A 24,068-nucleotide genomic window follows, 5' to 3' on the forward strand; every position below is an offset into this window, starting at 1 on the left:
GTAGATCTCATGGGAACATCATAAGGGAATGAGCTTAGGATGGGGGGCCTTTTTGGAGGACACTCGATAGAGGAGCTAGGCTACCCTAGTCTTTTTTATCGTCGATGTGTGGTAATGAAGATAAGTAGCCAAGACTAGGATGGGCATATAATCATAACAACTTTTGATATGTGTATATATGTATGAATACATCTTGCTTTTGTTTGCTTGGTTTGTATACATGTTGCCTGACTTCCATGTTTCTTTGTGAACGGGGATTGTTTTTAATTTTCTTTTGCATGTGCTTAATCAAGATAAAATATTTTTGGACGATTGATGTGCGTGGGACGTCGATGCTGACCCCTTGGGTCACGCTCTTGTGCCAGAGATTGGAAAGGGAGGGGGGGGCGTGGTTTTGGTTGCATGTGTTTTATTCTTAACAAAGGAAAAGAAAATCTTGGCAAGTTTGATGGTAAGAGTGATGAAGATATCTTCTTTGATTAGTTTTTGCATGGTAAAGCATATAGAGATTCCATAAAAGAACCTTGGTTATCGAGGAATCTATCCATTTTATATTTGATGAGCCTTACTCCTCTTTGAAGAAAAGCATGATAATATATAGGCTTTTGGAAGAGATATGCCTAAAAATTGCAAAATCTTATCCAAAAGAAACGCATGATATATAGACTTTTGGAAGAAAAGCATGATCTCTCTTCACTTCGTTTAAACCCTAGGTTGGACCTTTTAAGATGGCTCTAAGGCCAACTCGTAATTCTTCTTGCGACAACATTTCATTTTCTTGTACGGCATCCGTCCATCTTTTTCTACGTTCATCAATTCCATGCGCTATTTTTCGTCCAATTCTCACATGACAAAAGCGTGTTACGAAAATCAAATTGTCCAAAATTTGTCATATCAATAAGATAATCACAAAGTTTGTTTCCTAGTGCCCGACATAGCAAAGACAAAGACCATTAATTTGCACAAGTGTTAGAGCAATAGTTATCTCTCTCCTCTTTAATCTTTATTAGCTCACTGTCACGACTTGGATTTGATTCTCAAAACTGGAGTAGTGATGCAGTCATCAACCATCAAAATTCTGATTTTTCACAGCTATGAAGCCAATCAAACAACCTTGGAGAAACTATCTAGTAAGCTCGGGTAAAGATATGGGTGCACGACCACTTGACGGGTAACGAGTGATCTGTCGTTCTTATTAGTGATCGTGTATGTTAATCAACCGAATGATGTTGTCTTTAGTGCTGGCGATAGCGTGTGGCGACTGAGCAAAGCTCTCAATTCGGAGGGTTGCCATACGTACTTCTTGCCCTCGCCTTCCTTTTGACTGAAGGTGTTCAAAACTTGTTCAGTCGCGCCAAATAGAACACTGGCTTTGTAGTCGTTGCTCAATTCATCAGCATATTTTTCCTCGGGGGGCTCTAGGAGAATGGTCGATGATTTCGTATATCATCGCATGCGTCATTGTCAGAGAAATCAAGAGGAGAAGCGTGCGAATGAATTGTTTCCGAGACATATTGAGCGATGATCGCTGGATGCTCGGTAGGTTTCACAAGAAGATGTAACTGTATATATACGCTGAATAGAAGAAGAACAAGAGAGGGAAGTCTTGATTAGTCAGCCTCTCTGACGAGCTATTGTGGAATGACATGGGCAAGTGTTTCTGCAGTTTAGATTCTCTACGCCGTCTTTGCCGTCCTCTGGCAAACTGATGAGAACGTCGCCTGATGGGCTAGGGAAGAAGCACAAAACTGTCACTCTCCTCATCATTTGTTCAATCGAAGGGTTGCATCTGTTTTGGGCAACCAACACTTCGATGTTTCCTAGGAAACCTGACGTGAATGCGTCCAACTGAATAGCAGCGATGTCTTAGGAAACTTGGCAATAAGCCGTTGAGACCAGACACGAAGAAACTCCAATATTCAATGTGCTCACAGCTCTCATTGATGAGTTTACTTTTCTTTTTTCACTTATTTCTCTATTGAGTACGTTTCATCTTTTAGTAAGAAATGGATGACAATTTGCAAATTCTAGCTTTCACTTGTGTCGTAATTGGTCTTGAAGGAGCTTTGGTGACCCACCATTTTTAGAATCATAGTAATCGAAGGGCAATTAATTCTTTAATTTTACGTTTTTTTTTCATAAATAAAAGTAAGAACATTTTATTAATAGACTTCTGCGCAAAATAATGTGGCTGGGCCACAAAATTAAGGAAACGACCTTGTGTGAATTCTAATCCAATATGGATGGCCTATTTTTGATTGGATCGGTGGAATGAACTTAGTTTGGTGCATTTATAATGACCTAGAACACCATTGGCTGTCATGCCCAGGAATGTAAGGCGGAGAGAGCGAGAGAAGAGTAGTTGGAAGCCCAAGATATTTAAGGAAAGGGGGAAAGAAACTCCTAAAGCTAGTCGCGAAAGTGCAATTGAGTGTCAAAAATTTTTAAAAGTGTAATCAACACTAAATTTGCCAACTTGATGCAGTAATGGATTGAACAACATTGGTGTATTGGAAATAAGACAAATGGGTAATTTAAAATGAAACAAAACAAATAAACATCGGTATCTAACTCAAATAAAAGCTAGTAGCGTGAAATTAGTTGGTAATGTGATCAAAGAAAAGTTGGTAATCACTCTTATTGACATTGGTAGTTACTTAAAAAAGAGTTCGTAAAGTTTGAGAGTTCATAAGTAATGCAAATAGAAGCCCAAACTCAATAGAGAAATTATTAGATATAAGAAAAAGACATAAATGTCGGAAAGCATGAGAGTTGAAACTCAACACAAATTGGAAATTTAATAAGAGAAAGTTTCATAAGTTGCACAAATAAATTTTGATAATTAATATGATGGATGATAATTTTAATCTGTTGCTAAAAAGAAAAGAAAATTTGCTATACAATGAGAGAATTTTTTTCCTTAAAGATAAAAAAGTCGATTTCTAAACATCTCAAACAAATATTGGTAACTAACTCAAATAGGAGTTTGTAGTGATTTGAGTAAGTTGGTGATCTACTTGAAAGAGTGAAAAAAAAAATTAAAAATTCGGTGAACAAGGAAATTTAAAGTGATAACTAAATAAAAAATTTCAAAATAGAAAAGAGCATAAACGTTGGTAATAAGCTCCTGGATGAGATTTGGTAAACCAAAACTAGTTAGCAACTCAATTGAACAAAAATATAAGTCGCTCGAGTAAAGGGTGGTAAGTCAATGTAATGGTAATAAGGGTAGGAAAAGAATAATTTTTCCATCAGAGAAGAGAGAAGTTGGTAAAAACATTGAATAAACATTCGGTAACTAAATCAAACAAGAGTAGGTAACCAAATAAGAGAAAAGGGCAAGACACATAGATAAAGGTTGGTAAATTCATCAAATTAGGATTTGATACCTTTACGGCTTTTGTAAGACAGACAAGGAAAATATGGTAAACAATAACGAAGGTTCAAAAATCAAAATCAAAATCAAATACGTGTTTGTAAGTAACGAGAGTTGGTTATCCAGAACTAATTAATAATTTAATCTGTAAAAAGTTGGCAAGGCACTAAAATAGACATTGATAGATACATATAGAAGATGATGAATTAAAGTCTTCGCCCAAAATAAAATTTAAGTCACTAATAAGAAAGAAAAATAAATTCAATAAAAGGTCAAAACTCTCAAGAATTTCTAATTGTTAAAAAATTATCATTAAGTGCTAGTTAGCTATCAACAATTTACCATAAAAGTAGGTGTCCTATAACTTCTTATACTGTGACTGAAACAAATTCCGTTTCGCAACAAGTCAAATTGTCCAACATTAATAAGTGAAAGGAGAAAGTGAGAGAAGAGAGAATGAGAAGATTAGGTGTATCGATTCTTAAGCAATTTGTTTCCCACTCAAGAATCAGGAGAACTGGACTAGGGTTAGGTTCAGTTTCTGGATTGGGAATTGGACCACTTGGTCTTGGAACTGGATTAATTGGGCTGATCCAGTTCCTGGGTGGGACATTAAAACTGATGGTTTTTATTTTTATTTTTTTATTAAGCATGTGGTCCACTGAACAAGACCAAACATGAGTACACGAAGTCTCTTCGAGTCACTATGATTAAAGGGGGCTAGTCAAGCAACAACCCAGAACGGACGCGCATAAAGCAGGCAATGAGAAAATACATACCAGAAAAGAATAAGAAACTAGCAATAATAGCAGCGAGAAGAAACTCTCTTGAAAATTCAGCGAGAAGCAAAGCAATATCAGAAAGGGATTAGGGATTTTTAGTTTTTACATATTTGTAAGAAATTTTAAAAAGAATTAATGGGTCTGATCAAGATGGCCCAGATCGAAGATCACTGATTCCAAAATATTGAGAACTGAGAATTGGACTGATGCCTTTGGGAATTGCTCAGAAACGACCAGTTCAGTTTAGTTCGAACGGTTCCTATTGCTCACCCTACAGAAGGTCACCAATTGATCCTATAAATCATTATTGTGCACAGGGGATTGGCAACAGGAGGCGATGTATGTTCGCAACACATAGCGCTTATTTATAGCCGGACCATGATCGGCGATGTATGTTCCGATGGCTGTGCGTAATCATAAGCTGATAGAAACTGCTGGGGGAATCGAAACTGCGGGTGGGTGGCTTTCGATAGCCCTCCTCGCTGCCGGGGATTCTTCTGGTAGCATAAGCAAGTTTATAATCGGCCCACAGCTGGTGCACAGACTTCCCAAGCAGCTGGACGAAGAACGCCTCGGAGTAGGAATACTTCATGAGAGCATTGAGGTTGGCGACAAAACCGGGCTTTAGGTCATTGCAATATTCGAGAAAATAAGCCGTGATTGCAAAACCATCGTCCCATCTCGATCCTGAGCCCTTCCTCGGCCAGCTTTTGGATGCATGCCCGCCTTTCAATCTCACGTAATCAGCAATGCCATTGATAAGCCCTCTAGGGGCCGTACCATTGCCGGTCCATTGCAAGATGCGCGTCATTTCGTGGTACATCACTCGAGCGAACTCTTCCTGCATATCTCCTCTGTAGCGTTGGAGATAATCTACGTTCAACCGGATGAGGTTGCCTTCAGTCCTGGCGACCGTGAGTGGGTCGTTGAAGCTGTCGACTAGGATAGATACCCCATTGTACTTCATGTCTTCGCCTGGCGTTTGATTGAAGGTGCTCGAAATTGCTTGAGTAGCGCCAATTAGAACCCCGAATATGTCGCCGACTTCGTAGGAATGGTCGTCGATTTGGTCCCTCGTCGCGTGTGTCAACTCCAGAGAAATCACGAGCAGGAGCGCGAGAACAACTTGTCTCGGAGACATCCTGAAGTATGATCTTTGGATGATCGGTAGGTTTCACAAGAAGATGTGACTATTTATATAGAAATAGAAGAAGAACAAGACAAGAACATCTTGATTAGACAGAACCTTACAAAAGAAAACATCTTGATTAGACAGCCTCTCTGTTTCTACGTTGTTTCAGCCGTCCTCTTGTAAACTAATGAAGAAGCACAAAGCTGTCGCTCTCCTGATCATATATTTTATCCAAGTATTGTATTCGATTTTTTTTAGTAAACCTGATGTGCTCACAGCTCACGTTATTCTTTTTCGACACCCCACATCCCAGTAAAAAATGGGGATGATACGGCTAATGTTTCATTCAAAGGAATCAATCTTAAACTATATGCAAAAGTCAAACTTCAAAATGTCAAAAAGTCCCCATCGATATGCTGTCACTCTATGAACCACTATTACTTTACAATACTTTGCATAGCATACTTTTGAAACGTTCCTAAACAATCAAGGAGTATAAATGCTCGATTTGGCTTTTTATATGACAATAATTTTATTTCGAAATTTATACTATATGTAATTCACACTATTTTTAGAACATGAGCTCTACAAATTTAAAGAAGATAGAGTGCCACTCATCTTAGAATGCCTATGATCAAACAACAAATGTTACTTGAAACGTTGAACTCGACCTCCTATCAAATTAGTGAAAAACAACATTAAAGATGAGTAACAAGCTATCTCAACTACGAAAATATTATACTAAGTGTTGTTTAATAATCATTTTGTTCTTGAGAATTATTTATGCTTCAAAATAATTTTTTCCGATTTTATTCCTAGACGAGTTTCTCAGCATTTAAATATGCTTGGTAACTATACAAAAATTTTATTCTTAAAATTGAAAAAGAGCAGGAATGCGTTTGGTATTATTTTTAATTTTTTTTATAACTAAGAATTTCTTTTAATTTTTTTAATAATTCTATGAGATTTTTCTTTCTTTTTCTTTTTTCTTTCTCTCCTTCTTCCTTGTTTTCAGCCATTGCCAAGCCCAACGATCGGCTAAAGGAGGAAGAAGAAGAAAAGAAAAAGAAGAAAAGAAAAGAGCAAAAAAGGAAAATGGCTTGATTCTAAAATTGTTCTTGAGAACAAAAATGTAACTTTTTTTTATTTTTTTTTTTTTTTTTTCCAAATCTATTCTCAGGAGTAAAAATTAGTTGATGTTACCAAATAAATTTTTGTTCTTATTTTATTTCAAGAAAAAAAAATATAAATAGCCAAGAATTGACCGGTTATAAAAAATGCCCTAAGTCTAAATGTTAATGAAACAACTTTTACTCGTTAACAAATTGCACACCCAAAGTGATTATTTAAGCCATTCGTAATGTGGACTTGAGTGTGAAACTTGGTCATGCCATTACGGTATCCACTAAACCCCATTCCAAACATACTTACGGTTAAGAGAAAGCTCTTTCAACTTAATACAAAAACCCAAACTTGACAAACCCATAATCAAGCGGAAAACCAATGAAACATGGCTCCAAAGCTAAACATGCACTGTTTATCACGTGCAGAAAACTTCATAAGTTTGTTTTGGCAACGTGCTGCTCCACCCCTAAACTATTATTTTTATAAAATTCTATAGATCAACAACTCAAAAATCAAATTCCGCAGCTCGAATCTCACATAATTCAAAATTTAAGCCCTAATCTTAAAAGCTAATCCGACTGAAAGAACGAGGGGCGGGATCACTTATGACACATTGCATTACGGAGGTGAATTGACTTGGCGAGATGTCCGTAATAAGCACATGGGGTAAACCCACTTTTCTTCTTCTTCTTTCCTTACTTTCCTTTCTCCCCTCTCTTTTCTCGGTCCCCAGCGTCCCTTTCGCTCCCATTGTTGAATCCCCCTTTCTCTAAGGAGGGTCCCACCAATTTTTCTGCTTAGACCCGGTCAAAAGTCCCAAATATTGCAGGCTTATTATTACTGTATTTAGAAAATTTTACTGTTTTAGTAAGAAATACATGACCAATAAATGGCAAAGTCTAGCCTTTAAGCTATACTGTGATTGGTCTTGACGGAGCTTTGGTGACCCACCATTTTTAAAATAAAGTGATCGAGAGTATTTTACGTAAAAGACGCGTTTTTTTTTTTTAAGAAATAAATAACGGTGTGAATGGTTTATTAATAGCGTTCGGCACTACCTATTGGCCGGCCCACAAAATCAGGGGAAGATATTTTCAGAAGTTTAATGCAATGAGAATATACGTACTAAAAGTGAAGGCAAATAAATATTGATGAAAAGACAAGAAATTAAATACATTGGCAACTTGCGTATGTGATCATTTCTTTTACAATGAATATCATAGTATTTATAGCCTAATAATCATTTCTACGATAAGTGGTTATTGCTCTAAATGTAACATGTAATTTGTTCGATCACAATCATTATTCAAAAGAAGTTTCCAAAGTCACTAGGATACTACACCAAGGGTTACTAGTGACCCTTGCCGGCATAATGAGAATAAAGAAAAGAGAAAAAAAAATCATTTATTTATAATTACATAAATTCTCTATGTCGAGTGCTGGCAATGCCACATAGGATGATAGATGTTCACATCGACAATTTCTAAATTGGCTAGAATGACTTAATTGGCAAATTGTCAAAAAAATTTATAATTAAATTGGCTTAATTAAATCATTTAGGAGTAAATTGATATAAGTGCAATAGATTTAGTACCTTTTTTGTGGGATAATTTTGCTGATTTCTATTCATACACATGACTTTTCTTTCTTTCTTTCTTTCTTTCTTTTTTTGGTGAAAGGTAATTATATTAAGCTATAACCAATATTTAGAAATAAACGGCACCAAAACATACACTCATAATGAACAAAGGCATAATGAGTGGAAGGGTGCTGAAGAGGACACATGACTTTTCTTGGTTGCCCATAAAAGTGAAGGTTTTCATGAATTTGTCTTATTTTTCAAAAAGGTTCCAAAAGAGAAATATCTCTCTATTGTTTCTTCCGAAGTAACCATAGTTTTGAATTTGAAAACCAACTTTTTGAGGACTCGCGTAGAACAAGGTCTTGATCAAATTTTTGAGAACCTAGAACTCTTCAACAAAATTGAGTGGTAGAAAGGAAAAATTGCACTCTTCAAGAAACACAATATTTCATCGAAAATGGTCGTCGACAAAAGATCTTTTACAAAAGCAACGAATCTTTCGTTTTTTGAATCAATCGGGTTTCTATGCCGATTCAAACAGGAAACAATTGGTATAGCTACTCTAGAACTAGGCTAAACAATAAAGAATACAGGTAAAGTAAACTGATAAGATACATTGCTGAGAAAATTGTTCAAGTGTCATTGATGATAATTCCTATACAACAAGTTCACTTTGGGCTTATATAGGCTCATACATAAGGTAACCATCAAAAGCGGTTATAATTCAGATTCCGAACCTATCCGAGATTTTAGGCCTCTACTCAATTTGCTGATAACAGCATAATCTTATCCATTAGCGGTTATCATTCGGCTCTGTCTCTACTTCGACTTCCTTCATGTAGTTTACAATTGGTCATCTTTGTTGATTCTCACCTGCCGCCAATTCTATACTATCAATGGCAATCACCCATTTCACCATCGATTCATGGAGATAGTTTGCAGCTGATCTTTCGACAATACGCCATGTATCTTCCTTGAATTATTATGATTCGGATGTCAACACACAGCTAGTTATGTTTTGAATTTGAGTTTAAAAGTAAAGAAACCCAATATTGCTTATTTTCATAGTTTTGGTTGTAAGTGTTTTATTCTTAACAAAGGAAAAGAAAATCTTGGTAAGTTTGATGCTAAGAGTGATGAAGATATCTTCTTTGCATGGTTATCGATGAATCTATTCATGTTATATTTGATGAGCCTTATTCCTCTTTGAAGAAAAGCATGGCATAAAGACTTTTGGAAGAGATTTGCCTAAAGATTGCAAAATATTATCCCAAAAAAAAAAAACGCATGATATACAGACTTTTGGAAGAAAAGCATGATCTCTCTTCACTTAGTTTGAACCTTAGGTTGGACCTTTTAACATGGCTCCAAGGCCAACTCGTAATTCTTCTTGTGACAATGTTTCATTTTCTTGTACGGCATCCGTCCATCTTATTCTACGTTCATCAATTCCATGTGCTATTTTTTGTCCAATTGGCACATGACAAAGGAGTGTTATGAATACCAAATTGTCCAAAATTTGTCATATCAATAAGATATATCACAAAGTTCGCTTCCTAGTGCCCGACATAGCAAAGACAAAGACCATTAATTTGCAGAAGTGTTAGAGCAATAGTTATCTCTCTCTTCGTCAATCTTTATTAGCTCACTATCACGACTCAGATTTGATCCTCAAAACTGGAGTAGTGATGCAGTCATCAACCATCAAAATCCTGATTTTTCACCGCTATGAAGCCAATCAAACAACCTTGGAGAAATTATCTAGTAAGCTTGGGTAAAGATATGGGTGCAGGACCACTCGGTGGGCAACGAGTGATCCGTCTTCTTATTAGTGATCGTGTATGTTAATCAATTTGGTGTAAAATCTTTGTAAAATTTTATATTAGAGTGTCATCATCAGGGCTAACCAAATAGGAAAATAAACAGCAGAATTCAGAAATATCTCCAAACAAATTAGATTCAAACTTTGAAATTCAGAGTCTGATTGCCCTCACTTGCTCTACAGCCCCTATTTTTCCTATGACAAGACCCTAACACTTTTAACCCACGTTAACCTGGTGGCTCGACCTAAATGACACGCAGCCCCATTTTAGGATGTGGTATTCTTTTTTTTTTTTTTTTTGGCCAAAAGGATGTGGTATTCAAATCGCGAAAGATCATAGCATTATAATCAACGGGAGACAATACCCGTTTGCACTCATCCAACCGCGTGTTTGAAGGTTACGCAGACTACGTAACCTTTTTTCAACACATCCTACATCGAATGCCATCGACATGGGCAGTTCTATTTCGGCAAGCGACTAAACTGCTTATCTCGACCGCAAGCGACTTTATGTGTAGAGCAGAAGCTAACATAGATAGAGAATTCAACGTTAAATCCCATAGATGATCGTTCTTTTTGTGCAAGCGTGTTTTCCAAGCGAAGCATTTGGATACAGTGGGCCCTCAATTTTTTTCTGTGTTTTTATATGTTAAAACACGGCAAAAGGTCCTCAAAGTTTGGTGGCCAAGTACTTGACTAGATATAAAATACTCCCTTCATCCAACTTGGGCATCTCTCTTTCTCTCTCTTCTTTGTCTCTAGATGGCATTGTTATTATTGAATGTATGCCCTAAAGCTATTAGGGATTTTAGTTGTACTATTATTATTATTATTATTATTATTATTAGCAATGATGTATTCATTCATTTGTCTAATTATTTTATATTTATGAATGATTCCATAAGATCAGTTGTAACTAGATCTATTTTTGAGACGTCAAGAATATATGTGACGGGTTTATAGTTAGACCGAATCTTTAAATCATTCCTAGTCGATGGATTATCAAGTGGATATTAATAATTCTGTTGAGACCGGTGTGTTCTTAACTTCACCATTAAATATTAAATACTTACGGGAATGATGAGTCACATGTCATTAGATATCATGATGCCTAAGTTAGAATATATATGTTTATATTAGACAAGTTCACTAAACGTGACGCATATGGAATGGTTAGTGACATGGAAGCTTTTAGTGTGGTCAATGTCTAATGGTCATGCTTTGGTCTTGTGTAAATAATCCTTAGACCTGAAGCACAATGTTAACTTGTGTGTCGAACAACTATGGTTCACAGCACGTAATGTCGGGTCGTTAATCCGTCTTTATACCTGATGGTCATAGTTTGTTAATATACGAAATTGCACATGTGCGCAACATGGAATTTGTCTCCTTGTTGCATGCAATGTATAATAATGATGTCTTATGCGATCTAATCATAACACTGCATCAAAATCCTTGGCTAGGGTTGTAACTGAGAATAAATTGTTTATGTCTCGAATAAAATGTATGTCAATTAAATTTGTGTATATGATCGAATTGGTGACTTGACAAATATTCCATGGTCTTTGTTTGATCGGGATATAGTAAGACAGATGGATTGAATTACATTTTGTAGCCAAAACTGACATATTTATTATGTTCTTAAAGCATGCATACTATCTGGGTAGCCATGACATATTGCTAGATGTCAATCATGACTTATAAGACTCAAAGATTAATCGGGACAATCAATTCTTTTGGGAGTACTAATGTATTAGTACAAGTCTTACTACCAGTTTAGTGATGAACCTAGGGATGTTACACACCATAAACAATTAGGATAACATGGAACAAGAGAGAAATAATGTTGTAAATATGTTTGCAATTGCTGCAATCGAATTGAGTCGATTTGAAATTAAATGAATGATTTAATTTAATTGGTATTACAGTCACGAGCCTACGTGCATATGATGCACACGCATGCCCAAAGTGAATACATATTAATGTATTCCAAATGTACATATAAAGATTATGTCATTTTTATTGTTTAAGAGTATTGATTAATTATTTATTCATTTAATTAATTAATTAATTATTCATTTAATTAATTAAAGTGGAAATGGTCAGCAATTGTTGCTGACCATTTCACACGAATTGTGCACATGCACGAAGCATGGGTTTGCTGACCATCATGCACGAAATCGTGCATGAATCAGCGGTTGCTGACCACATGCACGATCGTGCATGGACGATCAGCAACGCCCACACGATTAGCAACATGATCAGCAACTGTTGCTGATCGTTTCAGCTTTTTTTTTTTTTTTAATTATTGCTTAAACGAAGGGCTTAAACTGTAGAAAATGATTTTCTCTCGTTTGGGCTGTGACTAAAAACATTAAGGATATGACGGATTGCCTTCACGAGATTGAGATAGCTAGCACGAGTGGTGATTATCCAAAAGTTCTCTCTTCCGTTTGACGTCTATTGTTGGTGTATCTGAACTAGAGATTCAACGTTTGTGGGGCTTGAACTGTAGAAAATCCGAACCAATTCGTATAAAGCGCACATCGAGAGATAATTTGTTTAACTCCCTTTTTATATTTATATTTTTTTATTAAAACGCACAAACAACACTTTCGAAGAATCACGTATAAAATATATCATCTTTATTTTCGCTGTATTTTTTTTCTTTTTGTAATTTTACATATACATCATTCATGAAACCCCAACAGACCAGCAAAGAAGGGAGCGCATTTCAACACCATCCACAACCACCCCTCCTCATGCGCAACATGACCTTTGGTGTCACAACCAACTCGTGGAGGTCGAAGCCGCCCTCATGTTCCTCATCAAACCAACTTCAACTCCAGCTCATGGACCTCAGCCCCGATACCGACATCACGCATTTTGATATCGTATTCCCTCAAATGTAGCGGCGCCACTGGAGGTACTTCAGGAGGGGACTGAGCTACTGGCATCCCTGGACTAAACTTGTCGGCAACTCACATGATGTCGTCATCGCTCGAGGCGGGGCAAGCCCTTCCAAGGTCTATCTCTGGAATCCTGTTGAGTCTTGGTACTCGTCTCTCCCGCCTTGGGATTGCAAAGTTCCGCTTAAGCGTGCCGTCTTGAATTTGCCCCATGTGAACCATAGTGGGAGTTCCGACCATGTTGTGATGGTGGTGACTGGCATGAACCGTCTGGCTTTTGTGATCTGTGATCTGTGATCTCTCCAGGAGGAGGCCGGGCGAACTCAAGTGGGTTAAGTGTGATTGCAATGTTGAGGACCCGAATTATGGGAACAGTTCAGAGCGGTGCATGGAGTTTGCCAATGCCATTGGTGCGAATGGCAAGTTCTATGCCCTGAGTTCGCAGGGGACGCTCGTGGTTATAGAGTGTGTGGGTTTGGGCGCCAAGATTGTCGACCTGTGTCCAAGCAGGGCGGTTCCTAATGCTTCGTGGAGGAGCTTCAGGGAGTGTTTGCTCGCGATTGAGGGCAAAGTTTTGGTGGTTTTTCTCGTGTCCAGGAGGACAGTGAATGTTGTGGATGATGTGGAAGTTCTGAGGCTCAACGTTGACAATTACTCTTGGAGCAGAGTGAGTGGTATCGGGGATTGAGCACTTTTTATGGGGGCTAACTGTTATTTCCATGTCTTGGTGAGTGATGGATTTATGAGATGGGCTTAAGGCCCGTCCGCCCATGCTGGGCCCAAAAAGCCCGGCCCACGGGAATAGGGCCCGTGGATGGGGGAAGGTATAAAAGGGAGGAGAGAGAGAGAGAGAGATTGCATCGGTTGGAATGTACGTACGTCTTCCCTTCTCCCGCTCTCTCTCTCTCCCAAAAAGAAGAAAATAGTGAAGCGCAAACGGCGACACCGTCTTCCCTTCAAGGCGAATTGACATAATCGGATCAGAATTTCTTCCTCTTCTTCAGCATTGGTGTCTAATCTGTGGCTAACAAGGTACGCTCGAATCCGTGGTGTGCTTTACGATCGGTGATACGTGTTATTCCCGTGCTTCGTCTTCCGCATTGATTTAGGGGTTCGATTTAGTGTCGAATCCGGTTTTCGAGATCGATCATTCCCAACATTGGTATCGAGCCCTAGTTCACGTTTTCCCAATCAATTTGATGTTTTTGATTGATTTTTCATGAAAGAACTTCGGGCGTATGGATCGGGCGAAAAATCCCGACACCCGAGCGCCGTTCGGCCATTTTTTTGAGTTTTCGTAAGTCGAAATTGAATTCTGAAAGCACTGGGTGAAAGAGGTCGTCGAGATGAGTCCGACGACATGTTGTGCGTCGTCGGACGACTCCGCACGCGCGGCCACAAGCTGCAGCACGTGGCCGTGACGCGCCCGAAGCGCTGGCAATGGCCAGCGCGTGCGCCGCACCCGCCGGTGACGAACCAGCACGTGCACGCCGGCGACCGGCAAAACGGCACACGCCGGTCCGCGGACCGACGCGTGCTGGCGTCACATGATGACGTCACCATGACGTCATCCAACTGTCGGTAACCGCTCGGATGACGTCACCGATGACATCATCATCGACGACGTTTGCAGGCGGTCACCGGCCGGCGACCCGACCCGAACCGCGACGCCTGGCACGCGCGTGGCACGTGTGGGATGACGTCTGCGTGACGTCAGCCCACGCACGCGCGCGGCACATGCTGGCGGGTTCGTGGGATCCGGCCCGACCGGTCCGACAACTTGGCCGTTGACCCGTTGACCGTTGACTGACCGTTGACCGTTGACCGACGACCGTTGACCCGAAAAAAGAAAAAAAGAAAAAAAGAATTTGTTTCTTTTTCAATTATGTCTGTGTGTGTTAGAGGTAATCCATTTTTTATTCTGCATTTGTTGCATGAATTATGAAAAATTATGTATTTTCCATTTTGTTTATTATGGATTAAAAGTGATCCATTTTAGTTCTGCATTTGTTGTAGGAACTATGATGCGTTATGCACAGATACCTGCAATCCCGAGAACGGACGAAGGAAGAGCTAGACTGAAAAGGCTGATGAAAGAGTTAGCTGATTATTGGTGGCTTGATGGTGATTTAGTATCACATATGGTCAAGGTCAATTAGATGATACAGGAAATCATTTGGAATGGTTATCTTATGCCGGTCTTTGAGAAGGTGCCGGCTTTGATGAACACTCTTCCACCTGAATGGCAAGCAGTGTTAGATCGGCTATGGGAGGTCAATGTGGTCCCAGGTTATAAGGGGCTAGTGGAAGCTTTTGTAAGAGAATACTATAGGATTGAGTTGGCCAAAACTTCAACCCTTAGATTGAGCGCCACATGGCGCAGAGCGAATACGCCTTGGTAGCGACGTAAGAGCTCTCCAAAAGTTTTTCCATGGTTGGCAAATGTGCCTTCGGTTTTCTCAGATGTTTTGATTGATAGATTAGAAGGGACTTTCCCTAATTATTTCTTAGATTAGTTTGAGATGTTTTTGAGTGTTAAATATCTCTTTCTACGTTGATATTTCTTTTTGGATATATTACTTAGTGTAATGAATTGTTGTATTAGTTGAAAGCATTATTATTTTATTGGATGTAAATTATCTATTGCTTTCTGTTAATTGCTGATTGCTGTGGGTAATTAGCTGTGGGTAGTTTAGAAGTTTTTGTAGCTTCATAAGAATTGATTTTGCATATGACAATCATATTAATGATAGTTTTAAGTTAGGATTTTTGGAGGATGATTGGAAACGTAGTGACCTTTTAATTCTAAAATCTTACTTGAAATTATTCATTAATATGATGGGTCTGTGCAAAAGAGGATGCATAAATGATAGGCATTAATTATTCGTGCACATATGTCTGATGTGTTCATATCGATGTTTTCAGCAACTAAGAATGTGATTGCTGATATGAACGGCAACAATTGTGAAATATTGAATATGAAGATTCAATATGTGCTGGAAAAGCAAGAAGCACTAAAAGCTCTTGACCATGTTATGGAAGATCTTGAGAATGCTGTGCACCACCTTGAGCTGGTAGAGGACCGCTTAACGGCATGTGAGCTGAGAATAGATATTTGCAATGCTGGTTCTAGCTCATAAAGGGTTTTGAGCTCTAAGCGCAAGCGTATTGATTCGTTCAATATGTGGGAATGCAAAGGATCAAGTCCTTATTGCAAGAGATCAAGAGTTAACCAACACAAGAGAGGAAAACGTCCTCAAGTGAAGAAAATGTCAAGGGTGAAATGTTACAACTGTGACAAGAAGGGTCACTATGCTCACGACTGTCGTGAGCCAAAGAAGGTAAACACCTCTTGTACATTTGAGAACTTTGATTATGTGTCAAGTTCTGAATTATTAGCTGAATCCAATCCTTTGTTGACTGTAGATTCAGGAGTAACAAACGATGTAGCGAAGGATAAAGGATCCTTCATGGAATTACGACGATACCAACTGGAACTAAGTGAATCTATGTGAGATATAACTTTAGAGATGAAGTTAAAGGGATTGGCACCTGCCAATTAAACATGCGTGGTGAACGCACCTTGTTCTTACACGATGTTTTAAATGCTCTGGAGATTCGTCGAAATTTAAGTGTCTGTTTTGATGTTGGTTAAACTTGGTTTTGATATAAATTTCCATAATAAAAGTGTAGATTTGTGTTTAGATACAAAATACTATGGTCGTGGTCACTTTCTGGATGGTTTTATTGTACTAAATGTTGACTGTGGTGATGTCAATATGTTATTCCATTGTTTCACGTTTTTTACTTCATGTGATAATGATGTGAATGTGTGGCATGCTAGACTTGGTCATATTGGCCAACAACATATGAATAGACTTGCCAAAGAGGGCTTGTTGGGCAATATTGAATAAGTCGATTTGTCCATATGTAAGCATTGCTTAGAAGGGAAAACGACAAGGAAACCATTTGGAAAAGGTAAAAGAGCTGACGTTCCTCTGCATTTAATCCATTATGACGTTTGTGGTTCAATGAATGTGAGAGGAAGGCATGAGACTGTTTACTTCATCACTTTTAATAGATGATGATACTCGATTCGGATGTGTCTATTTGATTTCTCATAAATCTGAAGCATAAGTTGTTTCAAAAGGTTTATGAACTTGGTTGAAAATCAATTAGACAAGAAAATAAAAGTATTTAGATCCGATCGAGGTCGAAAATATTTATCTGATGAGTTCATAAAATTATGTGATGAAAAAGGAATAGAAAGACAATTATCTATTCTATATACTCCTTAACAAAATGGTGTTGCAGAGAGAAGAAACAGAACCCTACTGGAAATGGTTAGGTCCATGATGGCGCATGCTAACTTATATATCACTTTTTTGGAGTGATGCGTTGTTAACTGCTGCCTATATACTTAACCGAGTGCCTTCCAAATCAGTTAGTTCCACTCCATATGAGTTATGGATAGGTAGAAAACCGGACTTAAGTTTTCTTAAGTCATGGGGTTGTGCTGCCTATAAAGAATCCTCTCACAAATTTGGGAAATATGGTCCCAAATGAAAGAAGAGTATTTTAATGAGATACTTCGAACATTCGAAAGGGTATGTGTTCGTAGGTGAGCAGGAAAGTGGGAGTATAACTGAATATGAATCACGGGATGTCACATTCTTAGTGGATGAATTTTCCTAAGAAGGGCGAAATAGGAGAAGATCACTCCCTATTTGAAACCTTGGATCAAGATAATGATATTAATGGAGTTCGACCAAGTGAGAGTAATATGAGAAGTGATGAATTGAATTCAACTCATTCCCAATTACAACCATATGATGAGACGATGTCATCATTATCTAATCCGAGTGGGAGCATAATTGGGAATGATGTGCTAAGTGTACTATCTCTCATACGGCAAACAAGTCGCCACTTTTATAATTGCTCCACAAGATGAGGATGAGCCAAGAAATATTAATGAGGCTCTGAATTGCCCTAGTAAGGAAAAATGGATTTATGCAATGAAAGAGGAGATGGAGTCAATGAAATCAAACCAAGTCTAGGAACTGGTTGATCTTCCAAAAAGGATGCAGAGCTATTGGGAACAAGTGGGTTCTCAAAATAAAGCAAAAGGCTGATGGCTCGATTGAAAGGCATAAGGCTCGCCTTGTGGCGAAGGGGTATAATCAACAGGAAGGAATTGATTATGAAGATACGTTTTCTCCTGTAGTAAGATTTACCTTGATTCGCATAATTCTGGCAATAGTGTTTAGCATGGATCTTGAGTTACATCAAATGGATGTAAAGACTACTTTCCTCAATGGAGAATTAGAGGAATGAACATATATGGAACAACCTGCTGGTTTCATAGTGAAAGGCCAAGAAGAAAAAGTATGTCAACTTTTGAGGTCGATATATGGTCTTAAGCAGTCATCAAGACAATGGTATATACGTTTTCATAATGCCATAATGGCATATGATTTTTTCTATGATTGATGAGGATCATTGTGGATATATCAAAAGATCCAAGGATCAATTTGTGATCATATCATTATATGTTGATGATATACTAATTGCCGGAAGCAATATGGAGCTTGTTAATACTGTCAAAAGTTGGTTGTCTTCCAATTTTTGAATTGAAGTATATGAGATTTTAAACCCATAGACACTCCTATTGCAAAAGGTGAATGATTGAGCCATAAACTGTGTCCAAGGACTCCACAGAAAAAGGAACAAATGAAACATGTTCCTTATGCTAGTGTTGTTGGGAGCTTGATGTACGCTATGATGTGTACAAGACCTGACATATATTATGCAGTTGGAATGGTGAGTAGATACCAATCCAATCCAGGTCAAGCACGTTGGAAAGCCGTTAAATGAATACTAAGGTATCTAAAGGGGACTGCTGATTGGAGAGGAGATTTAAATGAAAGAAAATCTACCTTTGGATTTGTTTTCTTACCGAATAATTGCACCATATGTTGGAGCAGTAAGAAACAAAAGTGTATAGCCTTGTCCACGATGGAAACTGAGTTCGTGGCATTATCAACAGCAATATAAGAAGGTGTTTGGCTTAAGAGATTTTTTGGATAATTTAGGTGTTATTGGAAGTGCTGCGGATTAATTGTTGGTTAACTGTGATAGCCAAGCAGCAAAAGTGTACACCAAAAATCCAAAATATCATGGCAAGACCAAACCTATAGATACAAAGTATAACTCTTGTCAATGATATGATTGCACGAAAAGAGGTGAACTTAGAATACATACTACGCATAGGATGGTAGCAGATCCTATGACAAAGCCAATACCTAGAGATGTGTTTGTGGCCATATAAAATCTCTAGGATTGCGTAGAGGCTGATGTACTGAATATTGTAATTTCCCTAAGTGTTCACATTTGATGAATTTGTGTTTTCATCATTAATGCCTATGAATCTTTGTTTGATCTTTATGCATCTTAATGCTCAGTGCATTACTTTAAGTTGAGAAAGTATGTCGGACAGATATAAGATTAGCACACTCACACGGGTAATCGCCTCTATTTACTGTGTGATAGATAGAGATGAGACTATTTTTAAGCTTATTATCTAGGTGATAATCGAGAGCTCAAGCTTAAAATACGTATGTCGCCTTAACTGGGTGTTGAGATGAGGACATAATACTTACTATGTCCGAAAGTAAAATACCCCACATATTTTACTTTATCTGTCTAAGATGCCAGATGTGAGTTCTGATGAATTTTGTAAATAAGTAGATACGTGAACTCAAGTTAGACATTGGGTATGTTTGAACTATCATCTGTACGGTATTGAAAAGTGTAGACATACGCTCCATGGGAAATGAGTTAATACCGTAATATGTATTTCATACTACGTATGCATGAGACGACCAATAAGAGTGGCAAAAGTTTGATCTTAACTTTTTATGTCGTGTGAGACTCTTGAGGAAAAGAGTTCCTCAATTTTTAGTCCCCTCATGACTCTTACTTATTCTTAAAATTTCTATTTAGTGTTTGCTATCTTAGGATGTTGCCAATGGTCATGAGTTTGATTCGATCTAATGGGGTATTTCCAGAAAAGCAAGTTGAACTGAAATTGAGAGTTTGAAGGGAAGAGGAAGATCGATTTTGGAGAATCACATTGTAGTTTTGTGTTCACCGGTTAACCAATTATGACTGTCTTTGGGATAATCATAATTGTGAATACAATATATATATATATATATATATATATATATATATATATATCATTGTTTGAAAGAGATTAAAAGAGATATAAATGTGATCAATCGATCTAAGGTACTGCATACTAAATCTACTCGGAGTGTGATGCCCATTATGAGCTGCTATATATTCCTAACAGATGTATAGCAACGAGCTCTCAAAGTATGATGGTCGCACGGATTATTCATCGGTATGAATGTTGAAGAGAGGTAAAGAGAATCCTGTTCAGCCCACCATGTGCGAGTGGGAGATGATGGATTTATGAGATGGGCTTAAGGCTCGTCCGCCCATGCTGGGCCCAAAAAGCCCGGCCCACGGGAATAGGGCCCGTGGATGGAGAAGGTATAAAAGGGAGGAGAGAGAGAGAGAGAGAGAGAGAGAGAGAGAGAGAGAGAGAGACAGAGAGAGAGAGACAGAGAGAGATTGCACCGGTTGGAACGTACGTATGTCTTCCCTTCTCCCGCTCTCTCTCTCTCCCAAAAAGAAGAAAATAGTGAAGCGCAAACGGCAACACCGTCTTCCCTTCAAGGCGAATTGACATAATCGGATCAGAATTTCTTTCTCTTCTTCAGCATTGGTGTCTAATCTATGGCTAACAAGGTACGCTCGAATCCGTGGTGTGCTTTACGATCGGTGATACGTGTTATTCCCGGGCTTCGTCTTCCGCATTGATTTAGGGGTTCGATTTAGTGTCGAATCCGGTTTTCGGGGATCAATCATTCCCAACAGTGAGTGAAGAGGGGTGTAGGAGAAACTGCATCTACTTCATACGGAAAGCAGAAGATGACGTTTGGTGGATGTTTGACATGGAAAAGAGCTGCATTTCACGGTGTTGGAATGATGAAAATTGTCCCGTTGGGCTAAACTTGATTTAGAACCGTCTCTGGGATAAGAAATAGTCACGATGAATTGGTATCAGCCATTTACATTTACGGTTAAGAATTGATGGTTACACTTCTACATCAATACAAAACCCTTGGACTGAGAACCGAAACCTGCTGGTTATAGGCCAATTAACTAGTCTTTGGAACTGCTTAACATGTCCGGTAAATATGATTAAATTTGACACAGATAATGTTGAGTATCGATCAGAATGGAAAGTTTTAGTTCATGAAATGATCAAAAGTTCAGATTACAAGACTTGTCGAGCGCGTAACAAGCAACCCACCAGATTACTTCTGCTGTCTCCTGATAATTTCCAGGCTTGCTATTAGCATTCATCGATTTCTGATTCATGTTATTGACTGCATAATCATTGAAGTCGCCGTTACCCAGGCCGTCATGCGAGGTCCCACTAGGAAATCCTGACTCGAGACGAGTAATAGCCACTGAAACAGAATATGCTCTGTATATAATCCAATGATGCCTTTAAATCAATATGAAAGTCCAAAAGTAAAAGAGTGAATGGGAACCATTAATTGAAAAATGTGCAGATATACATGTAAAATTACAAAAAGGAATGATGGAATATCAGTCAGAATATACACTTTATAAAACCCTGTAACTCATTCCTCATTCGAAAGAAATGCAGAAGACGAACTGCAAGATTTCTGGGAGGACATAGTGTGCAGCAACTCGATTGGTAGAGATGGAGGTGCAAGATATGTTGGGACTGGCAATTTCGATGGGAGAACAGGAGGCGAAGCATCAAAGTTCAGAAAAGTTAGTACTCTGCCTATGGGAGGCCGTACCTTTGGGTCTGGATGAGCACACCAGAGGCCTGTGATCATCAAGCGCTCCATTTGACTCACATCAAAATCCTTGCCTAACTTCGGATCCACTGCATTCTTTAACTAACCAACTCCATTGAGCTCCCAAACCCACCTGACAAGTTGGACCTGGTTTTCTGGTGCTCTTGATTTGATAACTTCTCTTCCACACGCTATCTCTCAGAGGACAACTCCGAAGCTGTAGACATCGGATTCCTTGCTTGCCTTGCCCGTGTAGATACATTCAGGAGCCAAATATTCCAAGGTCCCAGCCAATAGTCATTTGTGGCCCCTTCGCATGGTCGACTATCCAAGCTAGGCCAAGGTCTCCCAACTTCGCATTGAATTCCGAGTCGAGCAAGACATTGCTAGATTTTATATCCCTATGCAAGATGCATTATTTCAAATCCTCATGCAAGTACTTCAGTCCCAACGCGATCCCTTTAGCAATGTTGTATCTCTTTTCCCATGTCAATGGCGTTTTTTCTTTGAACAAATGAGAATCTAATGGGCTGCATGTTTTCGTTCTTTTTTTTTTTTTTGTTTATGAACATAAATTTTATTTTTTTGTTCCCGGGAACAAAAAAAGAACATAAACGCGTTTGTTTGCGTTTTTGTTCAAAATCAGATTTTTTGTTCTCGGAACACAAAAAGAACATAAATGAGAAACAAAAAAATTGTTTCTTACTCCATAAACACTTTTGAAGAATTGTTTCTTCTCTCTTCTTCTTTTCTTCTTCTTTTCTTCTTCTTTTTTCTTTGGCCGGTCACTAGCTTCGGCTATGGCCGGCGACTGGCCGTTGAGGGCCGGTGACGCCGTTGAGGGTTGGCGATGTCGCCGGCCCTTGGTGAGGCTCGGCCTCGCCGGGGGCCGGCGAGCCTCGCTGTGGCTGGGCGAGGCTGCTGGCCCCGTCACCCGATCGCCAACCCTCGGCGAGGCCGGCCGAAAGAAGAAAAAAAAAAAGAAAGGAAAAATGAAAAATAAAATAAAATAATTAAAAAATTAAAAGAAACAAAAAAGAATATAAATTTACCGAACATGTTTCTATTCATTTTTTATTCCCGAACAAGTTTACTAAATGCATCTTTCTAGTCAAAAATTGTTTTTCAGAACAGAAACATTTTTTTCTATTTATGTTCCCTACGTTACTAAACGCGCCCTAACTATTGGACATGAGTTCATATACAAGGAGGAACTCATTTCTCTTATGACACCAGCCGATGAGTTCCACTAAATTTTTGTGCTTGAGGTGTCTAATGGTCCTTACTTCTGTCACATACTCCTTTGGGCCTTGTTTGGACTCTCAAGTGATCCTCTTTATAGCAACAGAAGCATTCACATCGGCAAGCTGGCCTTCGTACACTCTATCAAAGGCTCCTTCCCCAAGCAACCGGGCACCTGCAAAATTGTTTGTTGCCATTGTCAACACGCCGTAGGAGTATTTCTTGGGTCCCCTCGACTGTTCAAATCCTTCACCAATTGATTGAAAATCATCTTCTTCTATTTCTCCTTGGCCAATAACGGTACCAGCCAAATCCTGCGACGAGGAGAACCAAGACAAAATAGCATAAACCTTAGATAGCCCATGCCCATGACCTGTTCTTTTTTCTTTGAATCGTACCACCCGTAGAATTAAATGTCACCTGAGCATGAAGTTGTTCACCGTTGAGTATGCTGTACTTTACCCACGGGACACAAGCGTGACGGGCAGAAACCAAGCTATCTACATCGATACCAACATGATAACAGCCTGGATCCAGTCCATTATTTGTGAAAGTATCGAACTCTACTGCAACAAATGCAAGACCGGAGTTGGTAGAGTTCGTGAGGCCTAGAGAGCCTCCTTTTGAGCCTTCAGGAATCCGTGATCCATGGGGGGCGAGAAAAAGAGCCAATCCATCAGCAAATTCCGTGCGGCTCTTAGAATCGATAGCAAAAGTAAATCTACTGGTGAAATCTACCACATTTTCTGTTGACCTATCCCACAGGTGCACGGGTTGATCATAAAGAGCTCGACCAACTATTTCATTGCCCCTCTCGGCTGCCTTGACTAAAGAAAGTTCCATTGTGGAGCCCAGTGCACTCGCATTCCCAAAATGTTATGTTTGATTGGAAGTGTTGTACTTAATTAGTACGTCCATGATAGGGTGTGATGAGAACGCACCGTTTCATCTTGATACAATACGATGAAAAGACACCTTTGAAAATGTGTGAATGAGTCATACAAAAGACTCCTGAAGACAACCGTTGGTAGGTTGGCAGAACATACGCTCAGAAGTCTCTCCTTGTCTTGTCCCCTTTCCATCAAAAGAAAATGAAGCGTTACATTTCTCCTTTACAAAAACAATCGGCATTTACACTGTGGAAATCGAATGTTTTTCTCGTGAGTACATTCAGACCAACCTGAGGTAATAT

The 24,068-nt window shown here is 38.8% G+C and overlaps 1 protein-coding gene and 1 pseudogene across 1 annotated transcript; both read right to left on the reverse strand.

Annotated features, from left to right (window-relative positions):
* Positions 1 to 4,510: 4,510 nt before the first annotated feature.
* On the reverse strand, positions 4,511 to 5,181 carry LOC104455165. The gene has a single exon (XM_010070002.3). It carries the CDS (start codon positions 5,123 to 5,125, stop codon positions 4,520 to 4,522), a length of 606 nt encoding a protein of 201 aa, XP_010068304.3. The 5' UTR covers positions 5,126 to 5,181; the 3' UTR covers positions 4,511 to 4,519.
* A 16,651-nt stretch (positions 5,182 to 21,832) lies between these two features.
* On the reverse strand, positions 21,833 to 23,719 carry LOC120295949 (annotated as a pseudogene).
* Between the last annotated feature and the right edge of the window lie 349 nt (positions 23,720 to 24,068).

Source organism: Eucalyptus grandis, chromosome 7, assembly GCF_016545825.1.
Source record: "Eucalyptus grandis isolate ANBG69807.140 chromosome 7, ASM1654582v1, whole genome shotgun sequence".
Taxonomy (NCBI): domain Eukaryota; kingdom Viridiplantae; phylum Streptophyta; class Magnoliopsida; order Myrtales; family Myrtaceae; genus Eucalyptus; species Eucalyptus grandis.

What these genes read in the sequence shown, in the direction of transcription:
- LOC104455165 (XM_010070002.3), bottom strand. Translation starts at nt 5,125, where the DNA reads ATGAAGTACAATGGGGTATCTATCCTAGTCGACAGCTTCAACGACCCA.